Below are 26,691 nucleotides of genomic sequence, written 5' to 3'. Positions count from 1 at the left end.
GAAGCTATCACCATCTAATTGAGAAGTCAGATGTCCATTACTCTAGTCCAGTAAACAAAATAGTATCACAATACAAGTTAACCAGGCATTTAAGTTTCCTGATGTGTTGCCAACTGCACAGCACCTATCATATGTGTAGATAAAAAATGCTTAACATGCATCCTTAAGCTTCTATATCTAACCTTCAGCTCATAGGAGAGAGAACAACTTACATCTCAAAGCATCAGTCATAAAAATTCAAAGATATGGAAACTCACCGGACAATGGTTCAAGCATCTTCAATATTGCAGGGTCAGAGGCGGTATTATATTGTAGCAGGTTAAGCTGCTGCCTGCAATACCAGCATACCATACAAGTGCTGGTTCAAGTCCCACCTGCTCCACTTCCATCCATCTCCCTGGGAAAACAGCAGCAGAGACACAAGTACTTGGGCCCCTGCCATCCGTGTGGGAGACCCAGATGGAGTTCCAGACTCCTGGCTTCAGCCTAGCTCAACCTTGGTCGTTGTGGCCATTTGGGGAGTGAACCAGTAGATGGAAGACCTTTCTCTCTCTCTCTCTCTCTCTCTCTCTCTCTCTCTCTCTCTCTCTCTCTAACTCTGCCTTTCAAATAAATAAAATAAACCATTTTTAAAAAATACTGCAAGGTCAGGGACTTAAAGGGATCAGGGTTGAGGGGGCAAAGTGGTTATAGCAGAGACATGTGCAGTACACATTTCTCCTACTTTACCTGCAATTAAGTGGAGGCCACACAGCCAGTTCTGGCCAAAGAATTATGTGTGTGTCAGTTTGGGGTCAAGTTAATTAAGAGCCAATGTCTCCTCCCCTTTGCTCTATTGGAGAACATGATATAGATGGTCTAATGTAAGATGGGTTAAGCCAAAAGAGACTACTTTTTCTAACTTTTGTGGAGTTAAGCAAGTGAAATGCCAGGATTTGTTGGCTAAAATGTGTAGCATTAATTATTCTCTACCAATACAGGGATGTTCTGAATTGAAAGGGACTCAAGCACAAAGCAACAGATACTCTGTATGATACTGGATTAGGTCTTGATCTGGCTAAAATGTTCAGAGGGATATCTCAGGGTCAATTAGAGAAAATGGACTGGGTATTCAGCAAGAGATAAAATTTTGACATGAAAAGATGAAGATTATTAAAATCAAGTTATGAAACTTCAGAATATGTGAAATATACTTCAGTATGTTTCTTTTACAATGCATGGAAGTAACAGAAGGAAGTGTCTAAATAAGACCAGTGTCTACTAATAATAACTGATAGAATTAAAAAGGAGAGAAATTGGCCGGTGCCGTGGCTTAATAGGCTAATCCTCTGCCTGCAGCGCCGGCACCCCAGGTTCTAGTCCCAGTCAGGGCACTGGATTCTGTCCCAGTTGCTCCTCTTCCAGTCCAGCTCTCTGCTGCTGTGGCCCGGGAGTGCAGTGGAGGATGGCCCAAGTCCTTAGGCCCTGCATCCGCATGGAAGACCAGGAGAAGCACCTGGCTCCTGGCTTCGGATCAGCGCGATGGGCTGGCCGCAGTGGCCATTGGGGGGTGAACCAACTGAAAAGGAAGACTTTTCTCTCTGTCTCTCACTCTCTCTCTCTCACTGTCCACTCTGCCTGTCAACAACAACAACAACAAAAAAAAAAAAAAAAAAAAAGAAGAGAATGATCCAACATGGGAAGCGGGATACCCAGTAGACTTATAGAATGACAAATGCCCTAAACAGCACTCTGGCCTCAGAATCAGCCCTTAAGGAATTCTGATCTGGCTAAAATGCCCATGAGAGTTTCACAGGCATGGAAAGCCAAGACACTGTGGCAAAAAATGACCTAAATGAAAGATCTCTGTGACTGAGTTCCCAGTGGAAAGAATGGACCATCAAAGAAGGTACCTTTCTCTGAAGGGAGGAGAGAACTTCCACTTTGATTATGGCCTTGTCTAAATAAGGTCAGAGTTTGTGAACTCAAGAGGCTTCCATACCCTTGGCAGCTCATGACAAGAGCCTCAGGTGATTACTGATGTCATAAATAATAGTGTCAGTTGTTAAATCAACAACAGGAGTCACTGTGCACTGACTCTCCATGTAGGATCTCTGTCCTTACTGTGTTAGACTATGAGAATTAATGGTAAAACTAGTCTTCAGGCCGGCACCGCAGCTCACTAGGCTAATCCTCTGCCTTGCGGTGCCGGCACACCGGGTTCTAGTCCCGGTCGGGGCACTGGATTCTGTCCCGGTTGCCCCTCTTCCAGGCCAGCTCTCTGCTGTGGCCAGGGAGTGCAGTGGAGGATGGCCCAAGTGCTTGGGCCCTGCACCCCATGGGAGACCAGGAAAATCACCTGGCTCCTGCCATCGGATCAGCGCGATTCGTCGGCTGCAGTGCGCCGGCCGCAGTGGCCATTGGAGGGTGAACCAATGGCAAAGGAAGACCTTTCTCTCTGTCTCTCTCTCTCACTGTCCACTCTGCCTGTCAAAAAAAAAAATAGTCTTCAAACAGTACTTTGTGTGTCTGTGTGGGTGCAATTTGCTGAAATCTTTAGTTATTATATACTAAGTTGATCTTCTGTATATAAAGATAATTGAAAATGAATCTTAATGAAGAATGGGATGGGAGAGGGAGTAGGAGCTGGGATTATTTGTGGGTGAGAGGGTGGTGATGGGGGAAAAACTGCTATAATCAAAAAGTTGTACTTTCAAAATTTGTATTTATTAAATTTTTATTAAAATTTTCATTTATATTTATTAAATAAAAGATTTCTTAAAAAAGAAGAAGGAAGTGTCAACACTGGCAAGCTTTGTGTGTTACTAATAATATGGTCATTTCACTTTATTTTTGCTAATGTATATTGGACACATAATTGTTTTCATAAAAGTAAAAAGATTATTTTTAATTAAAAAACTTGTCCAGACCAAGGCAGCAAAGTCACAAACAGGAAGTGGTCTACGTAGACTAGTGTGAAGGAACAGAACAGAGTCAAAACCTGAGAAAAATCCCAGGAGAGAAGGCTCAGGGAGCCTAAAACTGCTTTTCAGAAGCAACCTTTTGGCTAAACCTGTTTGTTCCATAGGCAAACAAGGAGATTACATAGCCAACAAGGAGAGCCTGCCAGAACTGAGCACAGCCCAGCAGAACAAGCTGAAATATCTGACCATCATGAGCCTGACATTGAGAATAAAGTGCATTCCCTACACTGTGCTGCTGAAAGACCTGGGGATGCAGAATCTCCAGGAACTGGAAGACCTCATCATTGAGGCTGTCTACACTGACATCACCCAGGGCAAGCTGGACCAGTAAAACCAACTGCCACAAGTGGACTTCTGCATTGGCCATGACATCCGAAAGAAGGTTAGCAATAACACTGTTAAGACCTTGCATGAATAGTGTGATGGCTGTGAAGCGGTTCTGCTTGGCATTGAGCATCAGGTCCTGAGAGCCAGCCAGTACAAAGAGAACCACAACCGGGCTCAGCAGCAGGTGGAAGAAGAGGTTACCAACATCAAGAAGACGCTCAAAGCCACCACGTCCTTCTCGGCCCTGGAAATGGAGCAGCAGCTGGCCAAGAGGGAGTGTTTCCCTCATGCTGAGCAGAAGCAGCCCACCAAGATGTCCAAAGTGAAAGTCTCATCTTCAGCCACCACTAGGGCTGGATGGGGCAGCTGGTACTCCCCAGGCCTGGTCAGGCGGGGAGGAGACACGAAGGACCTATTTCTTCCCCCTCTCTACCTGCAGAGAGATCTAGACCTGCCCATTTCCTCACCAGCGCCTCCCCACCCTGTTGGTACTATTACAGAAAAGCCATGACTCCTTCCCCTGCCCCACTCCCTCCCTCCCAGGTTCTCCCTTCAGACTCAGGGGCTCCATGGATGCCATTCTTGTTAATAGGTGGACACTGACTGGCTTCCCTCTAGGAGGTTCTCTGTGTGAGGGCTTGGCTCCCTCCCAGTTTTCCTTTTGCTCCTGCCATTTTGTCAGGCTGATTACAAGCCTGAGTCAGCTGTAACTGGCCCATAGGGATGGCTGTGGAGTAGGCCCCCCTCTGAGTGAGGAAGGTACTCTTTCTGCAGCCCATGTACCCATGGTTCCCACAATGGTACAGGCGATCTCTAGCTAGATATCCATGCCCTTCTTTTCCCTCTCCTGCCTTTCCCTGTTGGCTGCGCTAGTTCAGGCCATGGAGGGATGTGACACTGGGCTGTATTTACTAAGCCTGCAGATTTTCAGCCTTACTAACCCAGCTCTGGTCTCCACTAGCTAGGAGTGCTGGACTGCCTAAGCATGGGGATCTGAGCATAGATGGAGGGACTGCGGGGGCTGTGGACAGAAGGGGTTTCTTACAGTCTGGTGTCCTCTACTGACTGCTCCTCCTGCTGCCTCCGGCTCCTCCACTGCTCACAGAGGCTGTCTGCCACCACATGCATTCCAGGCTCTTTCATGCCCCCCGGCTGTGGGGTTGGTGAGGCCAAGGACTTATGTCTAGGGAAGGACTGTGGCTGCTTCTGTCTCTTCCTTTCCACCCCTCCCTGGACAGTGACCCGAGTCCCTGATGATGGCATTCTCTCAGCAAGAGAAAAGGACTTAACTAGACTTTCTGAACTTGAACAGTTTCAGGTTATATTTTAATTTTTATAGGTTCTTATTCTAATACATTTCAACATGCTTTTTCAAAAAAAAAAAAAAAAGAAGAAGAAGAAGAAGAAGCAACCTTTTATCAAAGCCATTGAAGTCTTCCCCAACACTGTACCCAATCCCCGCTAGGTAGGTCTTCCTTAGCTTTAAAGGGCCCTGAAACAGTGCCATCCAGTAGAACTCTCTGCAAAAAGGGAGATGTTCCAATCTCTGTAGTCCAATATGGTAGCCACAAGCCAAATGTGACATTAACCATTTTAAATATGACTGGTTGATTACAAATTAAATTCAAAGCTCCACAGACAGTTTTTTGTTTGTTTTTGCTGTAACCAAATACCTTAGGGAATTTATTTCCAAAAGTTCAGGGTGAGAATTCAAGATCAAAGCGTCCACATTCAAAGCCTGCTGATGCCTTTCTTAAGGTGGAAGGCCACAGATGGCTAGATAGTTTCCTTGAACACTTTGTGGTTTTTTGTTTTGTTTTGTTTTAACTTTTATTTAATAAATATAAATTTTAAAAGTACAACTTTTGGATTATTGCAGTTTTTTCCCCCCATAACCTCCCTCTCACTCACAAACCATCCCATCTCCCACTCCCTCTCCCATCCCATTCTTCATTAAGATTCATTTTCAATTATCTTTATATACAGAAGATCAACTTAGTATTTACTAAGTAAAGATTTCAACAGTTTTCACCCACACAGACACACAAAGCATGAAGTACTATTTGAAGATAAGTTTTATCATTAATTCACATAGTATAACACAGTAAGGACAGAGATCCTACATGGGGAGTAAGTACACAGTGACTCCTGTTGTTGATTTAACAACTGACACTCTTATTTATGACATCAGTAACCACCTGAGGCTCTTGTCATGAGCTGCCAAGGCTATGGAAGCCTCTTGAGTTCACAAACTGCAACTTTATTTAGACAAGGCCATAATCAAAGTGGAAGTTCTCTCCTCCCTTCAGAGAAAGGTGCCTCCTTCTTTGATGGCCTGTCCCTTGAACCCTTTGATAAGTCAAAAATCCACTCAGGAGGAAGGATCCCTCTTGACCTAATCATCCCTAAAAGGCCCCACCTCTTAGCAACATTTTAGCACTTATGGATTAAATATCAACCTAGGAATTTGGGGAGGTGTCCAGACCATAGCTTTCAGGCCCTGGTACTATTCCTGTGTTACTTCCCAATGACCCAAAAGTCTTGACTCATCCCAGCATCAACATTGAAGTCTCTGCAGTCACCTTGATGTCACAGCTCCTCTAGGCATTGCTCTGAGGTAGCCCATCCCCAGGCAAGTTCTGTGCCTGTGACCCAAGGTTCTCTGCAGAGTCCTTTGAATTTCAGGTGGAGAAAGCCACACCCCCTTAGCTTCTGCACCCTGTGTTCTACAGAGCTAGCACCACTGTGTGCCACCAAGGTTTACCACTTACATCCTCCAGAGCAGCAGCCAAAGCTGAATTTGAGCCCTCTTGAGCCACCACTGGGGCAGTCAAGGAGCCCTGCACCAGAGACATGAAGCAACCATGAGCAGCAAGCCCCAAGGTCTCGCTGGTGCCCTGGAGCTCCTGCCCTGAAACGATTTTACACCCAACCTCTCAGCACTCAAGGTGCAGCAGTGAAGGAAGTAGCCTTGAAGATCTGCAAGGTACCCTTGAGGTCATTCTTCCACTGCCTTGATGAATAGTATCTGTTTTCCTTATATCCATGCTAATTTTATCAAATGTGTGCTTGACCACATTCTTAATATTCTCTACAGAATAAGCCATGTTATTCTTCACAAGCCGGCCAGGTTAAAAAAATTTCCAACTCTTTTTAAATTGTACTTCCCTTTGAATTATGAATTCAATGCTTAATTCTCTTCTCCTCTCACATTTTACCATAAGTAATCAAGAGAAGAAACACAGTACCTTGAACATTTTGCTTGGAGAATTCTTTTGCCAAATGAAGGAAGGCACTTCAAAAAGTTCACAGAAACTGGAATTAAAATATAATTCATTTGGTGGGAAACATTTTTTGAAATCTATGCGTACTTGTTCTGGTCCGTTGCTTGCAAATTCTGCCTTTCACAAAATAGTAGGACATGGACATAGTTCAGATAAGTTCTTTGCCAGCTTTGTAGCAAAGATGGTCTTACCTCCAGTTCCCAGTAAGATACTTCTCATTTCTATTTAAGGCTTCATCAGAATGGCCTTCTCTCCATATTTTTACCAATATTACAATTAAAACCACCTATATAACTTCTAAGAAGACTGCAGCTCTGTCTCTGAGCCCTCACCAGGATTGACTTCAACACTGAAATCTAGACTTTTTCTAGCATGACCTTAAAAACAGCTTAAGTCTCTACCCATCTCTCAGCTCTAAAACTGCATCTACATTTCCCCATATTTGTTATCAACACCACCCCATTTCTCTGTACTAAATTTGAATCTTCACCAGTTTGTGCTGCTGCAATAAAATACCTGAGACTGGATAATTTATAAATAAAAAAATTTCTGTCTCATAGTTACGGGGCTGGAGAGTCCAAATCAAGGTGCCAGCTATGTGGTGTCTGGTGAGAGCTGGTGGATGCCTACAGGGTGGTCCCTTCTTGCTGCACCCTCTGGAGGTGATGAACACGGTATCCTGAATTGGAGAAAGAGATGCAAAGGACAGAGAAGTCAAAAAGCAGCCAGCTAGTTCCCTCAAGGGCTTTTATAAGGAAGCACATGCATTTGTCAGGGTGGAATCTTTGTGGCCTAATCATCCCCCAGAGCTCCCAACTCTTAATAAGATTGGTGGTTAAGCTTCAACACATGAACTTTTGGAAACATTCAGGCCCTCACAGATGAAACAGTATAGCCTTGGCTCCTTAGACAAAATCCCAAATCCTGGTTGAATTCACTGGATCCTAACTCAGCCACTGAAAGCTCTTGGTGTCAAGGTCAAAAGGTAGCTCAGTGTGCTCTGGGATGTGAACCTTTGTTCAGGGTCTTGGCTTCTCTTTGGACAGGAGGCAGACTCATCTGGATTTGGACATGTGCATTTGCTAAATTTTTCTGCTTCTGATGTTTATCTTTTTTAATTTTGTAATTTATTTTTATTCAAAAGGCAGAGGGAGAGAAAGAGGGGGGGGTGGGTTTTATCTGCTGCTTCATTCCCCAAATACCCACAATAGCCAGGGCTAGGCCAAGCCAAAGTCAGGATCCAGGAACTCAATACAATTTTCCCATGTAGGTAGCAGGAACCCAAATACTTGAGCCATCATTGCTGCTTCCCAGCCTGTGTGTTAATAAGAAGTTGGAGTCAGGACTGGGGTGTGTGTGTCCTAAGCAGTGTCTTATCCTCTAAGCCAAATCCACATTCTGGCTTCTGATTTTTAATCTCCAGCATCCTTACTTCAGGGATAGGGCAAGGATTGTCATGTGCTGACGTTGCTTTTGCACTTTTCTTCACATGGAATTCCTCTTCTGTCATGTTACTTTCCAGTTAATAACTGAAAAGTAGTCATAAAATCTGAGAAGTATCATCAAGCCAACTGTCCATATTTCTGTGCCCTCTTAGGGGACTGACAATGACTCCTTGACTTTCCAGGGATTGCAAAGAAAGCTACTTTGAAATATTGCTGGGGCCCAAGTTGTGGCACAACAGAGTAAGCCACTGCCTGCAACACTGGTATCCCATGTGGGTGCCAGTTCAAGTCCCAGATGCTCTGTTTCTGATTCAGCTCCTTGCTAATGCATTTGGAAAGCAGCAGAAGATAGCCTAAGAAATTAGGCTCCTGTCATCCACATGGAAGACCCCAAGTTCCAGACTCCTAGCTTCTACCTGTCCCAAGCCTGTTGCTGTGGATTCGTTCTGAGAGGAGGAGCGTGGTGTGGGCAAGAGGCGCGGAGTCACCACACAGACCCCGGGAGTCAGGTGAAAGTGGGCCAGAGGTGAGCAGCCCACAGACTCATTTATTTCGGTTGCTACAGCATCCTATATAGCCGAGGCAGCCAATCCAGTCAAGGGGAGGTTATGCCCTAACCAATCACAGCCTGTTGCCAGGCAGGCTCTGTTGCCAGGTGGTTTCTGAAGCCATTCCTGAGTAACTGACACTTGCTTGCCAGTGGCCATCTTGGCACGGCCTTCTCATTCCACCACACAGGCCTGGCTGTTGTGGCCATTAGGAGAGTGAACCAAGGGATGGAAGGTCTCTTCTTTGTCTCTCTGTCCCTCCCTCCCTCTCTGCAACTCTGCCTTTCAAATAAATAAATATTTAAAAAAAATTGCTCAATGCAGTCTTCTAGTGGGAAATCCTCTGCCTCTGAGATTTATTGCCCAAGCGAAAGGAGGATTAAAAAATTACTTAACCAGAACAAGAGTCGAAATCAGGGCTATGAGTTTCGTAACAGACCTTTGAAGGTCATGGTTGAGACACAAATATCAATCCTGGAGGATTCATCCAAAGAAAGGAAGACATGCAGGACAGTACAAGAGCAATGGGCCCACTGTCTGGAGAGGATTTGACAGCCATGTTTGGACAGAAAGGCCTACAGGCAAGTCAGAGAAGAGAGAGGAAATTGCTGAGTGGCTTCAAGAGGCAGAGTGACATGTGTGACCTGATCAAGGGAGTAGAACAGGGTGGAGATCCCAAAGGGAGACACTTTGGGTAGAAGCCCACAATGAACAAAAAGAGGTGTTCAAAAAAAGAAGAGGTGTTCCATGGCATCAAAATCCATGGAGAAATGCACTTGCTGGTGCATTTTTCAATGTCCTCACTGAGAGTGGAACAGTCTGACATGAGACACGAAGCTGTGCAATGCTGACATGTTGAACATTATGTATGACATTGTCTGTCCCCAAAAAGGTTTGGTTGCAATATAATAAATCCTCTAAATCTAGTTTGAAGTTTACAGATGACACAAGGGAGATAAGTCCAGTTAAATGACCCCATGAGAAAAGTCAGACTAATGGAGACTAAAAGGCATTCTGTAGGACACCTGGCCTGGACTCCAAAAAGTCAGTGATATCTAAATAAATACACTTTTTAGAAAGATGTAGTAGGACTTTTCTAGACAAAAAAAAAAAAGATACTTAAAGAAATATCCCAACTTATGCAACACAGGAATCTCGATGGGACCTTTGGGACAAATGGTGAAATTTGAATAAGAATATTAGAGAGTAGTATAGAATTAATGTTTGGCAGGCACCGCGGCTCAATAGGCTAATCCTCTGCCTGTGGCGCCGGCACCCCGGGTTCTAGTCCCGATCAGGGCGCCGGATTCTGTCCCAGTTGCTCCTCTTCCAGTCCAGCTCTCTTCTGTGGCCCAGGAAGGCAGTGGAGGATGGCCCAAGTCCCTGGGCCCTGCACCCACATGGGAGACCAGGAGGAAGCACCTGGCTCCTGGCTTCGGATCAGCGAAGTGCGCCGGCTACAGCAGCCACTGGGGGGTGAATCAACGGAAAAGGAAGACCTTTCTCTTTGTCTCTCTCTCTCTCTCACTGTCCACTCTGCCTGTAAAAAAAAAAAAAAAAAAAAAAAAAAAAAAAAGAATTCATGTTAATTTTCTTAGGCCAGATAATTTGATTGAGATTACATAAGATAACTTCCTTCTTAGGAAGTAAGTAATGTGTACTCACAGTACAATATCATGATATTTACAACTTCCTTACAAACAGTCCTGCCAGAGATAGAAAGGAAGAGGAGAAAATAATTGTCCAAATGTCCAGTCTAAGTGTAGTCCTTTGGAACATTTCTGTGCCATATCTTCAAGTTTTCTGTGTGCTGAAAAGTTTTCATAATAAAAATCTGAGGTAAATTGTGTGTCCAGACCATCCAATTGTTTATATGAGTCAACAACTTTATTTCACATTTTCCTAATTGAAATAAGGACGTGCTTGTGCTCTTGATGCAGGAACAAAGATCCCAGGATACCCACAGGCGAGCTGAAATAATGGCTGCCTGTAAATCACAGGGCACACCCATATGCCAAGCCACCTTGGGAATGAAAACATAAATTGTATGCCCTACTTTGCAAACAGGAGTTAGGCAAAGACAATTCCTCATGCTTGCCACTTTTTACCTGGCACCTAGACAGGTATGAAAAGGCGTAGGAAGACCAATTAAGACCAAAGCTACTTAAGAGACAGCTTCTGGCTGCTGACATGAGCTCTGTTTCCCTCGGCCTCTGTAAGGACACTCAGGCTCCCCAAGTGCAGCTTTTGTGCAGGTAAGATTCAGCCCTTTGGCTGCCCAGAGAAATGCCAGCTACCTGCTTCTGAGAGCCAGTTTCTCTAAGCATGATTTATTGTGACTCCTAAATAGAGGCATTAAAAAATTCTGTCATTAACTCTGGTATCTCTTTACTTTTTTTTTTTTTTTTTTTTTTTTTTTTTTTTTTTTTTTTTTTTTTGGTCAGGCAGAGTGGACAGTGAGAGAGAGAGACAGAGAGAAAGGTCTTCCTTTGCCGTTGGTTCACCCTCCAATGGCTGCCGCGGCTGGCGTGCTGCGGCCAGCGCACTGCGCTGATCTGATGGCAGGAGCCAGGTACTTATCCTGGTCTCCCATGGGGTGCAGGGCCCAAGGGCTTGGGCCATCCTCCACTGCACTCCTGGGCCACAGCAGAGAGCTGGCCTGGAAGAGAGGCAACCGGGACAGAATCCGGTGCCCCGACCGGGACTAGAACCCGGTGTCCCGGCGCCACAAGGCGGAGGATTAGCCTAGTGAGCCGTGGCGCCAGCCTACTATTCTTTTTTAATTGTTTTGATTCACTCCTGTGGCTTTTGGCAAACTGAGGGGTAGAGGTGTTAAAACAGAGGGAAAGTGCTTGAGTGTGCCACTGAATGTGCACACAGCACCAGTAGTTGGCTTCTGTGTGCAGGTGGATGTTCATACGAGTGCTGTATTAGGTCCATATGTGGCTTGTGTGTGCTAATGATCATGTGTACAAGTGCTTGTATTTGGCTTGTGTATGTTCCAGTGAACATGCTAACAAGCATCTATATTTGCTTTGTATTTGGCTTGTGTGTGCCAGTGATCTTGCATATAAGTACCCCTATTTGTCTTCTATATGCTACTGGACATGCAAATAAGATCCAGTATTTGGCTTGTGTGTGTAAGTGGTGGTGCACATGAGCACCTAAATTTGGCCTGTATGTGGCTTGTATGTGCTAGTGGTCACATGAACAAGTGCCTGTATTTGGCTTGTTTGTGTTACTGGATGTGCATATGAGTACCTGGCTCTTGAGAGGGTCCTACATCTACCAACAGCTAACAGGGAGTATATGACCTAGATGAAAGCCCATGCAAACCCCTCTTCCCAGCCCTCTTAGCAATTTGATAGTCAAGGCACAACCCTAAACAGTACAGAAAGGCTTTCTGTGCCTTGATGTTGGACATGTTTAGGAATGACTGGCTACAAACTCAGCATCACCATGAAAGAGGCTCTTGTGCAAGTGTCAAAGTAATATTTGCATGGCATTTACAACCAGCAGAATGTTTTCCTACATTTGTTATTTCGATGTGTATTTTCCTTGGAGCTAGATGTTATGCCCACTTCACAGATAATAAACAGATGATCAGTAAGGCAAAACATACCCAGAGCACTCAGCCAGTAGGTCGCGGGGCCAACAGTTGAATCCATGCTTTGAATCCTGCTCACTCTGCCCTATGTGACCTGTGTGACATGGTGCTAATACTCCACTCTCATGGCCTATCATTTAACCCAGAGCACTCAGTACATGCCTGAAAAATGAAAGAAGTTCTTGGAATTCAAAGCCAAGTTTACTGAAAGTTATTTAGGGATGTTATGTATGTAGTGGCCAAAAATGTAGGAGCTCTGGAAGCATAGAGTCTGGGCTCCAATCCCACTTCTACTTACAAACAGCAAGAACTTGGTGAGTTATATCCCAACTGGCTCTTATTCTTACCCCCACAGAGCTATTTTTCTAAGCAAATCAAATAAGGCTCGAAAGGTACACAGTGTCATTTAGCATTAATAAATGTTTGCACATCATAACGCTTCATAATTGTTTTCCTGACTTCCTTGTTGTCACAGTTGCCCAGTGATCCACCTGGAGCAATAATCTTTTAATACCAGCACCTTCTACATCAGGGCTCTTGCATATGTTTTTCTTTTGCTCCAAAATAGAATGCTTTCAGTGGTCTAATCATGTAATCTCTTATCCGGGAACATTTGAACAACGAAGGATTGAAAAAATACTGAACATCTTGTCCTCAATGTGGCCCCAGAGCACAACACTAGGTTTCTGAAATGTAATAATTTTGATAGAAAGCTCCTTGAATTTACTCCAAGATCGATCATGACCATCTACCTTGAGAACAAACTTTCTTGTACAGAAAAGGAATGAGAAAGTCCTGATCCTGTCTTATTCTCCATATAAAATTCCTGTGACTCAGAAAGGCTTCTCCATCATATCTATATTTGTTTTAAGAGGATGGTAAAATATGGTTTCCTTTCAACTTTGTAATTTACTACATGTTTCTAGAATTGTGCATGAGCCAGATAAGTCTATGTAAGATTAGAAGAGAGGGAACTGATCTCTTTCCTGATTGCAAATTTGAAATCTGCATTAACTCTTAGTGAACATTAAGGTAAGCAGATGAATCTAAAATTTTTTAGGGATGACACCTTCTAGAACTTCAAGGTACTTTAAACATTTGTGGAAAAATTGAATTAAATGATAAATTGATTTTGGCACAAAATATTCTAAAATCATGAGTAGTTTTTCCATAATACACAATTCCATGAACTTTTTGAAGACCTCTCCTATAGTTAATACTCTCAATAGCACCAAATAAGTCCGTGCAGTTGATCTGTAATGTCTTTTCTCCTTGCTTAGTCTTGAAAGCAGCCTTCTTGACAAGACTCAGACGCAATCTGCTCTGCCCGTTATTCTTCACACCCCTACTGAAAACCACTTTCTGAATCATACAACTCTAGACCATGCCCTTGGTTGTGGCTCAGACTCCATCACTTACTATTTTGCAGCCCTGTGTTTACTTGCCAGGTTCCAAAACCACACTCCGTCCTCCTTAAGGCAGGGCCTGTAACATAGCATCTCCAAAATCAACACCAAAATGGTCTGAACCCAACTTGTGTTCAATAAATACTCAATGGATGCAATGAAAGCTCACGTGTTTTCCTGGGGATCACTCTTCCCTTCCAAAACTCACATCAATATTCCCAATGGTGTTCTGGCAACAATGCTTTCTTTCTATCTTATCACAGTGGGAATTTTTGCTAGATGAAACTAACAGCTAGACAAAGGCAGCCTGAGTCTGTTGGCATCCTTAGCTGTGCCTCAGGGACAACACAAAGTTAATTCCCAACTGCCTCAAAAAGAAGTAGAAGTCATGCGAAGACTCAACTTTTGTTTGTTTGTTTTCCAGGGTAAAGGGGATACTACATTGCTGAGTATTTAAGAACTTGGGCAGTAAACTTAATGTGTGGGTAAAACTCTGTCCTCAGTATTATTAACTGCACGACTTTGGGCTAGTTTCCTGAGTCTCTTTAGCAACTGTTCTCTCAACTGTAAAACAGGGCAGTTTGCAAGAGTTAAACGACTTGATGCACACTGAGCATTTAGAATTTGCCTGTCAGGTGAAAAGAGTTCATAGTATAATATTAATGGTATTGCCATTACTACTACCATCATCATCATCATCATCATCAGTATTGTGGTAGTGGTTTCCTCAAATGACTCTGCTCTGTTTTTTTTTTAAATTCTTTTTTTTTTAACTTTTATTTAATGAATATAAATTTCCAAACTACAGCCTATGGATTACAATGGCTTCCCCCCCCAATAACTTCCCTCACACCCGCAACCCTCCCCTCTCCCACTCCCTCTCCCCTTCCATTCACATCAAGATTCATTTTCAATTATCTTTATATACAGAAGATTGATTTAGCATATATTAATTAAAGCTTTCAACAGTTTTCACCCACACAGAAACACAAAGTGTAAAATACTGTTTCAGTACTAGTTATAGCATTAAATCACAATGTACAGCACATTACGGACAGAGATCCTACATGAGGAGTAAATGCACAGTGACTCCTGTTGTTGACTTAACAAATTGACACTCTTGTTTATGGCATCAGTAATCACTATAGGCTCTTGTCATGAGTTGCCAAGGATATGGAGGCCTTTTGAGTTCACCAACTCTGATCATATTTAGACAAGCTGGATACACAGCAGACTCATAGAATGGCAGATGCCCTAAACAGCACTCTAACCTCAGAATCAGCCCTTAAGGCATTCAGATCCGGCTGAAAAGCCCATGAGAGTATTTCAGGCATGGAAAGCCAAGACACTCTGGCAAAAAAAAAAAATGACCTAAATGAAAGATCTCTGCGAGTGAGATCCCAGTGGAAAGATCAGGTCATCAAAGAAGGAGGTACCTTTCTCTGAAGGAAGGAGAGAACTTCCGCTTTGCCAAGACCTTGTTTTTTTTAATTCTAAGCATATTTTATCTTTTTAAAAATTTTATTTATTTATTTAAAAGGCAGAGTGACAGGCAGAGGAAGAGACAGAATGAGAGAGATTTCCATCCACTGGTTCAACTCCCCAAATGGCTACAAAGCTGGGGCTGAGCCAAGCAGAAACTAGGAGCCAGGAATTCCATTTGAGGCTCCTTCGTGGGTAGCAGGGTTCCAATTATTTGTGCAATCATCTACTGTCTCCAAACAGGAAGCTGGATGGGAAGTGGAGCAGCCAGGACTAGAACTGGCATTCCAAAATGAGATGTGTGATGTCTCAAGCAGCAGTTTAACCTACTGTGCCACAATGTCAGCCCTTCTGGTTTGTTTTATTTTTTTATTCTTTTTTTAATAGTTATTTATTTTGAGACAGTGTTACAGACAGAGAGAGGGAATGATAGAGAGAGAAGTCTTCTATCCACTGGTTCACTCCCCAAATGGCCCCAGTGACCAGAGCTGGGCCAATCCAAAGCCAGGAGCCAGGAGCTTCTTTCGGGTCTCCTACATGGGTGCAGGGGCCCAAATACTTGGGCCATCCTGTGCTGCTTTCCCAGGCCATAGCAGAGAGCTGGGACCCAAACCGGTGCCTCTGCACCCATGTGGGAGACCTGGAAGAAGTTCCAGGCTCCTATCTTTGGATCAGCCCAGTTCTGGCCGTTGTGACCATTTGGAGCATGAACCAGTGGATGGGTCTCCTTCTCTGCCTCTACCTCTCTTTGGCTCTGCCTTTTAAATAAATAAATAAATAAATAAATAATTTTTTAAAAATGAGAATAAATCTTTAAAATACTATGAGGCTATTTCAAAAAGTTCTTAGGAAAATAGAACTAAAATAAATACATAGTTTCTCTTCTAATGCACATTTTCAATGAACATTTTGGACATCGTTTGTATGCATGGCTTTCAAAATGGTTGACCAGAATTAATCTATCTTTTAATTCCATTTTCTACTAACTTTCTGAAGTAGCCTTATAAAACAGAATTTAATTTTTTTAAAAAATCAGCAAATTGTCACCAAACATAAAGCATCCCTCTTTTTGTTTTAAGGTGGTTCTGGGAAAAGGAAGTGGAAGTATTGAGCCAAGAAAAGCCTATTCTAAGTGTAAAACCACAATTCACACCATTGTCCTTGATCCTCAATATTGACTATTTTATTGGCTACCTGTGTATGACTCTGAGTAAAGCTACTCAATATTCATTTTTCTCAGTGTCCTCAATCTAAAATAATAATAATTACACTTGGATTGTCTATCTCAGAGAGATATTGTAGGGATCAGACAAAAATGTGTAAATGCTTTATGTGTATTGTTTTATTTATATTACAGAACACTTGCCTAATGAAAAGCAAATTTTTATTTAAGAGCATCAAAAGTGTTCCTGAAACAGAAAACTGACTGGAATGCAATATCTGGGTTTGCTAGTCACATAATGTTGGGCAAGTCAACAGGCAAAGACTTTGTGTCTCTGTCAAACTATCCTAGTAACCTGTGTCCTGCCTATAGTTCAAATTAACTTATGCCTAAGGAAGGACCCTATAAATTGGGAAAGTTCTTCCTAACAGAAAATATTCTCACAATCATTATTTATATGACTTAAAATTTCAATACATTTGGCAATTATTGTTACAATCTATATTTTGGAGAATTGATGTCCTTTGTATTAAAGGCTTTATATCTACTGCAATTGTTGTCATAATGTAATGGATTTATCAGTTACTTTTTTCCTTATTAGGACATTCCCTTCTTCAATCATCAACATGAATGCAATTGTGGACACCAGCATATTTTTGGGAAAATTTCTATATTACCTTTTTGAGTCTTTAGTTTGCAAGATAATTCCCAAAAACAAAAAGAACGTTGCTGGAGAAATTGTACTTATAACAGGAGCTGGAAGTGGACTTGGGAGGCTCTTGGCCATACATTTTGCCAACCTTGGGGCTATTTTAGTCCTCTGGGACATTAATCAAGAAGGCAATATGGAAACATGCAGATTGATCAAAGAAAAGAGTGATGTGAAAGTCTTTCCCTATAAGTGTGACTGTAGCAAGAGGCAAGAGGTCTACAGAGTCGCTGATCAGGTAAGCCGATGGGAGTTCTTCACTTCTATGGCCCAAAATATTGCATCCAGCATGCACTTTCACAAAAAGAGGAGGAAATGCTTGTCATCAGCTTCCCCAGATGTCCATGTGTCTCCCACTTGATTCTACATGTCAGAAATTCAATTTTGAGAATGGACATTTGGTCTAGTGGGTAAAAAGCTGTTTAATATGCCTGTATCCCACAGCCAAGTACTTAGGTTTTATTCCCAGTTCTAGCTCCCTTTTCCAACTCTCCCCACTTCCATGCAGACTCTATGAGGCAGCAGATGATGGCCCAAGTGCTTGGATCCCTACCACCTGCATAGAAGACCTGGAGGGAATTCCAGGCTACAGCATGGCCTAGCACCAGCCATTGCAGGCATTCGGAGATGAACCAGCTGAGAAGCTTGCTCTCTCTTTCTCTCTCTCTCTCTCTCTCTCTCTCTCTCTATTTCCATTGTCTGTCTCTCTCACGAAATATACACATAAACATATACATCATATATATATACATATACATAAACATATACATAATATATACAGAAGTCCAGGGTAAAGGGGATACTACATTGCTGAGTATTTAAGAACTTGGGCAGTGAACTTAATGTGTGGGTTCAAACTCTGTCCTCAGTATTATTAACCACACAACTTTAGGCTAATTTCCCGAGTCTCTTTAGCGACTGTTCTCTCAACTGTAAAACAGGGCAGTTTGCAAGAGTTAAACGACTTGATGCACACTGAGCATTTAGAATTTGCCTGTCAGGTGAAAAGAGTTCATAGTATAATATTAATGGTATTGCCATTACTACTACCATCATCATCATCATCATCATCAGTATTGTGGTAGTGGTTTCCTCAAATGACTCTGCTCTGTTTTTTTTTTTTATTTCTAAGCATATTTTATCTTTTTAAAAATTTTTATTTATTTATTTATTTATTTAAAAGGCAGAGTGACAGACTGAGGAAGAGACAGAATGAGTGATTTCCATCCACTGGTTCAACCAAATGGTTGCAATGCTGGGGCTGGGCCAAAGAGAAACTAGGAGCCAGGAATTCCATTTGAGGCTCCTGCATGGGTAGCAGGGTCCCAAGTATTTGTGCAATCATCTGCTGTCTTCCGAGCAGGAAGCTGGATGGGAAGCTGACTTTGTAATTTCTAGCACAGCACAATACTTGTGGGAATTTGATCAGCCTTTGGTATTCAGTCTTGCCCAACTGCTTTTGCTGGTGACTCACTCACCATCAGGAGTTGTCAGAAACGGGACCTAATCCTGGCTTGGCTTCTCCTTGGTTGTGCAATCTTTACTACATTGCCTGCCCACTCCAGGTCCCTGTTTCTTCATCTGTAAAATGAAAGGGTTGAACCAGATGGTCTTTAAAATCCTATCTAGCTGAGGGAGGTTCCAAGATGGCGGAATAGGGAGGGAGCTCACTGATAGTCCAGGAAAAGATAATTTAGTAAGAGTGGAGATAGTGTAACCTCAGGGAAGAGTTAGGGAAAACACGGCAGAGGAAACTCTTCCGGAATTAGAGGGACACGGTGGATCTATGTGGAGGGCACAGGTACTCACAGCTCGAGAGCTCAGCTGCCAAGAGTCTCTGCACCAGCGCTGGAAAGAGAGGTGAGACGAAACTGCAGTAGGCCGAGAAACTGGCAGAAAAGTGGCAGGAAGAGCCTAGAGGGAATGAGGCTTGAAGCCCCGTGGAAGAAAGTACACCAGCCTAACTAGAGGAGAGAAAAAATAAAAGACAGTTTGGACACAATTCTTTCGCTCCACTCACCTTACAAAGGCATGTGAGCCAATAGAGCAGGCGGCGCCATTTTGGACATACATAACAGCTGTGCCAGCTCGGGCTGCATCCACCCTCAGCTGAGCAGAAAAACCTGACTCTGGTGGGGATAATAACAGGAGACAAAGAGCTAGTGAATGTGTGGAGCTTATGAACCGGGACTGTAAAAAAAAAAAAAAAAAAAAAACTGAGGGTGTGTAGGAGAACTGACAGTGTGGCTGAGACATGAGTAGTCTCAGTGGGAGATGCCACAAGCTGGGGTAGCCCTGCCTATCCACTGAGATACACTGTAAGGGAATCTGAGCTTACACTGAGGATCGCACAGATCCTTTGTGTGGTCCTTGGGACAGAGCAGACAAATATTACACCCACTGGGGCTAGTGCTCAGGTACTGATCACCGATGAGGAGAAGAACTCAGCTGAGCAGAATTACTTCCCTTCTGATTAAAGAAAGAGAGAGAAGATTTACCATGTTAAACCTGGGTGCGTCACCTTAGGTACACCCTTAATCCTGAAGAACTGAGCAGAGCCCTTTGGCCACACCCACCACAAGCCTCTAGAGATTCACCAAAAGCAGATAGTCCACTTAATCTAGAATCACAGTATAACAAGAAAAGCCATAGCAGTGAAAAAAAATAAGAAACCAAATAAGAAAAAAAAAATAAGAAACCAAAGAATATCTCCACAATGCCAAACAACGAATGTAAAAACCGAGGAAACAAGAACAAGGAAGACAACATGATGCTCCCCCAAAAAATGTGACACTCCTATACAAGATTATGAAGATGATGAGATAGAAGAAATGCAAGAAATGGAACTCAAAAAATTTATGATAAGAATATTTAGAAGTTATCAAAAACAAATGAATGAACTACTGAAATCCATGCAGGACATGACAGAAAACCTCTCTCATGAAACTGAAATCTTAAGAAGGAATCAAAATGAAATGAGAAATTTAGTAGAACATGAAATTGAGATATTGAAGAGAAATCAAAATGAAAAGAAGAATTCAATAGAACAAATGAAAAACACATTTGAGAGCCTTAAAAACAGAATCAGTGAGGTAGAAGAGAGAATATTGGACTTATAAGACATAACACAGGAAAGTGTACAGTCAAACCAAAAAAAAAAAAAGAAGAGGAAATTAGAAATCTAAAAAATATTTTTGGGAATCTACAGGATACTATTAAAAAAACCAACATTCGGGTTCTAGGAGTTCCTGAAGGCATGGAGAGAGAAAGGATTAGAAGGTCTTTTTAGTGAGATACTAGCAGAAAACTTCCTGATTTTGAAGAAAGAAAGAGACATCCAAGCACAGGAAACACAAGAACTCCCAATAAACATGACCAGAAGTGATGCTTGCCACAACACATTGTGATCAAACTCACCACAGTGAAACATAAAGAAAAGATTCTAAAATGTGCAAGAGAGTGATGCCAGAATACTCTCAGAGGTTCTCTGATTAGACTCACAGCAGATTTCTTTTTATTTATTTATTTGACAGGTACAGTTACAGATAATTAGAGAGACAGAGAGACAGAGAAACATCTTCCTTCTGTTGGCTCACTCCCCAAATGGCCACAAAGCCCAGAGCAGCACTGATCCAAAGCCAGGAGCCGGGTGCTTCTTCCTAGTCTTCCAGTGGGTGTAGGGGCCCGAGGATTTGGGCCATCCTCTACTGCCCTCCCAGGCCACAGCAGAGAGCTAGACTGGAAGAGGAGCAACTGGGACTAGAACCCAACACTCATATGGGATGCCAGTGCCGCAGGCGGAGGATTAACCTAGTGCACCATGGCACCAGCACCCTACAGCAGACTTCTCATCAGAAACCCTACAGGCTAGGAGGGAATGGTGAAATATAGCCCAAGTACTAAGAGAAAAAAACTGCCAGCCCAGGATATTATATCATGCAAAGCTCTCATTTGTGAATGAGGGTGAAATAAAGACCTTTGATAGCAAACAGAAACTGAAAGAATTTGTCACCACTCGTCCAGCCCTGCAAAAGATGCTTAAAGATATATTACACACAGAAACACAGAAGCATGGTCGTCGATACGAAAGAAGGTAAAGGAAGAAAATCTCCCAGTAAAAGATCACAGGAAGTTCAAAGTATATATTAGAAATATCTTTGGAAAAATGGCAGGGCAAAGTCACTATTTATCAATAGTCACACTGAATGTTAATGTCCTCAACTCTCCAGTTAAAAGACACAGACTGGCTGAATGGATTAAAAAACAAAACCTATCTATTTGCTGCTTACAAAAAAGACATCTCTCAAACAAAGGTGCATGCAGATGGAAAGTGAAAGGTTGGAAAAAGATATTCCATGCCAACAGAAACCAAAAAAGAGCTGGTGTAGCCATCTTAATTTCAGACAAAATAAACTTTAACACAAAAACTGTTAAGAGAGACAAAGAGGGACACTATATAATGATTAAGGGATCAATTCAACAGGAAGATGTAACTATTCTAAAGTATATGTACCTAATTACATGGCACTGGGTTATTTAAAAGATATGTTAAGGGACTTAAAGGGAGTCCTAGACTCCAATACAATAGTATTGGAGGACTTCAGTACTCCACTATCAGCAATGGACAGATCAATCAGACAGTTGATCAACAAGGAAACAGCAGATTTAATCAACACTATAGCCCAAATGGATCTAACAGATATCTACAGAACTTTTCATCATACACTTGAGAGAAACTCCACAATAACAAAACACTTAAGAGAAGGGCCAACAGCTGGTGCCGCGATGCACTAGGCTAATCCTCCGCCTTGCGGCGCCGGCACACCAGGTTCTAGTCCAGGTCGGGGCACTGGATTCTGTCCCGGCTCACCCTCTTCCAGGCCAGCTCTCTGCTGTGGCCCAGGAGTGCAGTGAAGGATGGCCCAAATACTTGGGCCCTGCACCCCATGGGAGACCAGGATAAGTACCTGGCTCCTGCCTTCGGATCAGTGTGGTGTGCTGGCCACAGTGTGCCGGCCGCGGCGGCCATTGGAGGGTGAACCAATGGTAGAGGAAGACCTTTCTCTCTGTCTCTCTCTCTCACTGTCCACTCTGCCTGTCAAAAAATTTAAAAAAAAAGTCTTTAAAAAAAATAAGAGAAGGGCCAAGAACCTAAATAGACATTTTTCAAAAGAGGAAATCCAAAGGGCCAACAGACACATGAAAAAATGTTCACGATCACTAGCCATGAGGGAAATGCACATCAAAACCACAATGAGGTTTCACTTCACCCTGGTTAGAATGGCTTACATACAGAAATCAACTAACAACAGATGCTGGCAAGGATGTGAGGATAAAGGCACACTAATCCACTGTTCGTGGGAATGCAGACTGGTAAAGCCACTGTGGAAGACAGTTTGGAGATTCCTCAGAAACCTGAATATAGCCCTACCATACAACCCAGCCATCCTACTCCTTGGAATTTACCCAAAGGAAATTAAATTGGCACATAAAAGAGCTGTCTGCACCTCAATGTTTATTGCAGCTCAATTCACAATAGCTAAGACATGGAATCAACCTAAATACCCATCAACAGTAGACTGGATAAAGAAATTATGGGATATTAGCCGGCGCCGTGGCTCAATAGGCTAATCCTCCACCTTGCGGCGCCGGCACACCGGGTTCTAGTCCCGGTTGGGGCGCCGGATTCTGTCCCGGTTGCCCCTCTTCCAGGCCAGCTCTCTGCTATGGCCAGGGAGTGCAGTGGAGGATGGCCCAGGTGCTTGGGCCCTGCACCCCATGGGAGACCAGGAAAAGCACCTGGCTCCTGGCTCCTGCCAGGATCAGCGCGGTGCGCCGGCTGCAGCGGCGGCCATTGGAGGGTGAACCAGCGGCAAAGGAAGACCTTTCTCTCTCTGTCTCTCTCTCTCACTGTCCACTCTGCCTGTCAAAAAAAAAAAAAAAAAAAAAGAAATTATGGGATATGTATTCTATAGAATATTATATGGCAGTAAAAAAAAAAAGTGAAATCCAGTCATTTGCAACAAAATGGAGGAATCTGGAAAACTTCATGCTGAGTGAAATAAGCCAGTCCCAAAGGGACAAATATCATATGTTCTCCCTGATCAGTGACAACTAACTGAGCACCTAAAAGGAAACCTGTTGAAGTGAAGTAGACACTATGAGAAACAGTGACTTGATCAGCTGTCCTGACTGTCGAGGAACAACTTACTATTTTATTCCTTTTAGGTTTTTTTTTTTTGTTCTACTTAATACTATTGATTGAACTCTTTAATTAACACACAATTATTCTTAGGTGTTTAAATTTAACTGAAAAGTGATTTCTGTTAAATATAAGAGTGGGAATAAGAGAGGGAGGAGATGTACAGTTCGGCACATGCTCACTCGGACTTAACCCTAATGGTAGAGCTAGAAACATGCCAGGGGATTCCAATACAATCCCATCAAGGTGGCATGTAGCAATGCTACCTTACTAGTCAAAGAGTTTAAGTTCATAATTGATCATAATGATAGGATTAAGTGTCAAAGGGATCACATAAACAAGACTAGTGTCTGCTAATAATAACTGATAGAATTAAAAAGAAGAGAATGATCCAACATGGGAAGTGGGATACCCAGCAGACTCACAGAATGGCAGATGTCCAAAACAGCACTCTAGCCTCAGAATCAGTCCTTAAAGCAATCAGATCTGGCTAAAAAGCCCATGAGAGTTTCGCAGGCATGGAAAGCCAAGACACTGTGGCAAAAAAAAAAAAAAAAAAAAAAAAAAAAAAACAAAACCCTAAATGAAAGATCTCTGTGGGTGAGAACCCAGCAGAAAGAACAGGCCATTAAAGAAAGAGGTACCTTTCTCTGAAGAGAGGAGAGAATTTCAATTTTGACTATGGCCTTGTCTAAATAAGATCAGAGCTGGTGAACTCAAGAGGCTTCCATAGCCTTGGCAACTCATAACAAGAGCCACAGGTGATTACTGACATCATAAATAAGAGTGTCAATTGTTAAATCAACAACAGGAGTCACTGTGCACCTACTCCCCATGTAGGATCTCTGTCCTTAATGTGTTGTAGTATGCAAATCAACAGTAAAACTACTACCAAAACAGTACTCTATACTTTGTGTGTCTGTGTGGGTGCAAACTATTGAAATCTTTAGTTATTATATACTAAGTTGATCTTCTGTATATAAAGATAATTGAAAATGAATCTTAATGAAGAATGGGATGGAAGAGGGAGTGGGAGATGTGATGGTTGCGGGTGGGAGGGAAAAGCCACTATAATCCAAAAGCTGTACTTTAGGGCTGCACCATGGCTCATTTGTTAATCCTCTGCCTGAGGCACCGGCATCCCATATGGGCACCGGGTTTTAGCCTCGGTTGCTCCTCTTCCAGTCTAGCTCTCTGCTGTGGCCTGGACAGGCAGTGGAGGATGGCCCAAGTGCTTGGGCGCCTTCACCCACATGGGAGACCGGGAGGAAGCACCTGGCTCTTGGCTTTGTATCGGCGCAGCGCACCGGTTGTAGCGGCCATTTGGGGGGTGAACCAATGGAAGGAAGACCTTTCTGTCTCTCTCTTTTACTGTCTAACTATCTGTCAAATAAATTTTAAAAAAGAAATTACTTTTAAAAAATAAATACAAAAGTTATACTTTGGAAATTTATATTTATTAAATAAAAGTTGGAAAAAAAAGAATAGAGAAGCAAAAAAAATCCTATCTAGCTTTAACATTACTTCTTATATTTCATGATTCTAAGTATATGAAAATTCCATCTCAAAGTGAGATAATTCCTTATCATCAGGTACTGAGGATATACAGTATGGAATATAAAGCGGAACCATTTAGCATATTTTAGACTAAATTTTCTCTTACAGTTAGCCTGTTGCTATCCAACTTCATGCTAAATGTTAATGAACACTAACATTCACAGCTAATATTTACTGTATGTGCATATATGTATAAATATTATAGATAATATATGTATAAATGAATATTATAAATGATATTTATGTGTATAAATAAATCATATTTATTTATTGTGCAGACTTTTAACAGCAGTGGGCAAACTTTTAGGTAGTGTTTTAACCACTCTGTGAGGTACGGTGAGGGCAGACATGGACCAAGAGAAACAAGTTGGTGTTTTAGTTTTTTTCCACTCAGTGCCTTGGGGAGCAGAGCACAGGATACAGAGCCACTGCAGGAAGCCTTGGGGTCAAGTCAGTCAGGAGGCAAAAGGATGAGGGAATGAGAGGCAAGTGTCTTAATTTGGTTGCCACTGACAAGAATGGTCAAGGCAGGGTAAGCAGGCTTAGGATTGATTGGTTTAAATGATTTCAGGGAATTCTAGAGCTCCAGTCATCTAGAACCAGGCCCTGTGATCCAAAAGGGTGCATAAGTTTAATAACAAAAGCCCTAAGGAGTTTTCCTTTCCTGTAGCCAACTGAGCTGCAGATGTGGAATTCACTTATTGATTAATTCAAAATGGTTACTGAATTGCTACTTTGTGACATTCACCTTCTAACCCCCTTTCCGAATCTTCCTCATCATTCATTTTCTGTTGCCTTATTTTTTGTTAGGGGCCCAGTAGCATTTGTTTCTTGTAACTCATCATCATCTAAGGGAAATATATGTATTATAGGCCCCTAGGTTTATTTTTGTGAGGAACAAGTAAAATCCAAATCAGCTCTCATTTTGCAAAGCAGGCAGAAATATGACATGAGATGTTCTCAGAAAACTAAATATATTTAGAAAACTAAATATATTTAGAAAGAAAGAAAGAGAGAAAGAAAGGAAGAGAGAAAGAAAGGGAGAAAGAGAGAGAGAGAGGAAGGAAGGAAGGAAGGAAGGAAGGAAGGAAGGAAGGAAGGAAGGAAGGAAGGAAGGAAGGAAGACTTTATACCAAATATTCCACTTCCTTTGGGCCCATGTGCTCCTGTCTTTGGTCTGGATGTGAAAGCTTGCTCACACTGATTACCTTACCAAGTCAAGGGGGTGCCCTGCTTTAACTGTCAGCCTCACCTGGGGCTGTCACTGTGGTATAGTAGGTTAAGCTGCTGCTGGCAGTGTTGGCGTCCCACATGGGCACCCGTTCAAGTCCCAGCTGCTCCACTTCCAATCCAGCTTCCTGCTAATGCACCTGAGAAAGCAGCAGAGGATGGCCCAAGTAATATTTTCCTCTGTCCTACTTCTCTCCAAAGTAGCAGTGTCTAATCCATCTAATCCTGCAACCCAGCATAGGCTCAGCAATATTTGCTCCTCCTTTCACAGTTGGTTCCTTTCCACTGTATAAGCACAGTAGTTACTGAATATCCCCAAATTGTGTTACCTGGCAGGCCAATACATAACAATGCCTGGACCAGAAGTTAGAAAGCTAAGTCAGGGCAGGCAATGCTTCTTGATTAGAAACAAAGAAACAGAGATTGTGTCAGGCATAAGGTCCAGGTCAGGATGAGATTCAAAATAAATAAATAAATAAATAAGCACACTTCATGCTTTGCCCCTGAGTGTTTTATCAATGTCACCACCAAGTTACAGTCTGAGACAATGTGATGAAAGAGAGAAAACAGCCCCTCCTCCATGTTTTTGTTTATTTTGTTTATTTGAAAGAGAGAGTTGAGAGAGAAGAGATCTTCCATCCACTGGTTCCCTCCCCAAATGGCCACAGTGGCTAGGGCTGTTGCAGGCTGAAGCCAGGAGCCAGGAGCTTTATCTGAGCCTCCCACGTGGGTACAGGGACCCAAGGTCTCAGGCCATCCTCCACTGCTT

The 26,691-nt window shown here is 42.6% G+C and overlaps 1 protein-coding gene, 1 long non-coding RNA gene and 1 pseudogene across 17 annotated transcripts in view; 2 read left to right on the top strand and 1 right to left on the bottom strand.

Annotated features, from left to right (window-relative positions):
- The window catches only part of LOC103348026 (uncharacterized), a 112,116-nt gene that overhangs the window by 31,936 nt on the left and 53,489 nt on the right, over nt 1-26,691 (bottom strand). For 4 of the 10 annotated variants that reach the window (XR_011390001.1, XR_011390002.1, XR_011390003.1 and 1 more), the window contains exons 3-5: nt 7,139-7,253; nt 6,539-6,605; nt 258-397 (exon numbers count right to left, since the gene is read on the bottom strand). This is a non-coding gene — a long non-coding RNA (uncharacterized lncRNA). Of the gene's footprint in view, nt 1-257; nt 398-6,538; nt 10,108-26,691 lie in introns of all 10 variants that reach the window. The other 6 variants (XR_011390005.1, XR_011389999.1, XR_011390000.1 and 3 more) reach the window with 3 other exon arrangements.
- Nucleotides 2,830-5,024, top strand: LOC103348061 (COP9 signalosome complex subunit 7b pseudogene; annotated as a pseudogene).
- Nucleotides 10,676-26,691, top strand: part of LOC100357467 (short-chain dehydrogenase/reductase family 16C member 6) — a 61,324-nt gene continuing 45,308 nt past the window's right edge. For 6 of the 7 annotated variants that reach the window (XR_007919063.2, XM_051844500.2, XM_051844501.2 and 3 more), the window contains exons 1-2: nt 10,676-10,822; nt 16,826-17,171. Coding sequence is in view for 6 of the 7 variants with exons in the window: in XM_051844500.2 (XP_051700460.1) it covers nt 10,758-10,822; nt 16,826-17,171 (411 nt within the window). In the remaining variant the exon portion in view is untranslated. Of the gene's footprint in view, nt 10,823-15,396; nt 15,417-16,825; nt 17,172-26,691 lie in introns of those variants that run through there. The other variant, XM_070076622.1, reaches the window with a different exon arrangement.

This window comes from Oryctolagus cuniculus, chromosome 6 (assembly GCF_964237555.1).
Source record: "Oryctolagus cuniculus chromosome 6, mOryCun1.1, whole genome shotgun sequence".
NCBI lineage: Eukaryota > Metazoa > Chordata > Mammalia > Lagomorpha > Leporidae > Oryctolagus > Oryctolagus cuniculus.
The sequence above is the reverse complement of the archived record's forward strand: the minus strand, read 5'-3'. Positions and strand labels throughout refer to the sequence as shown.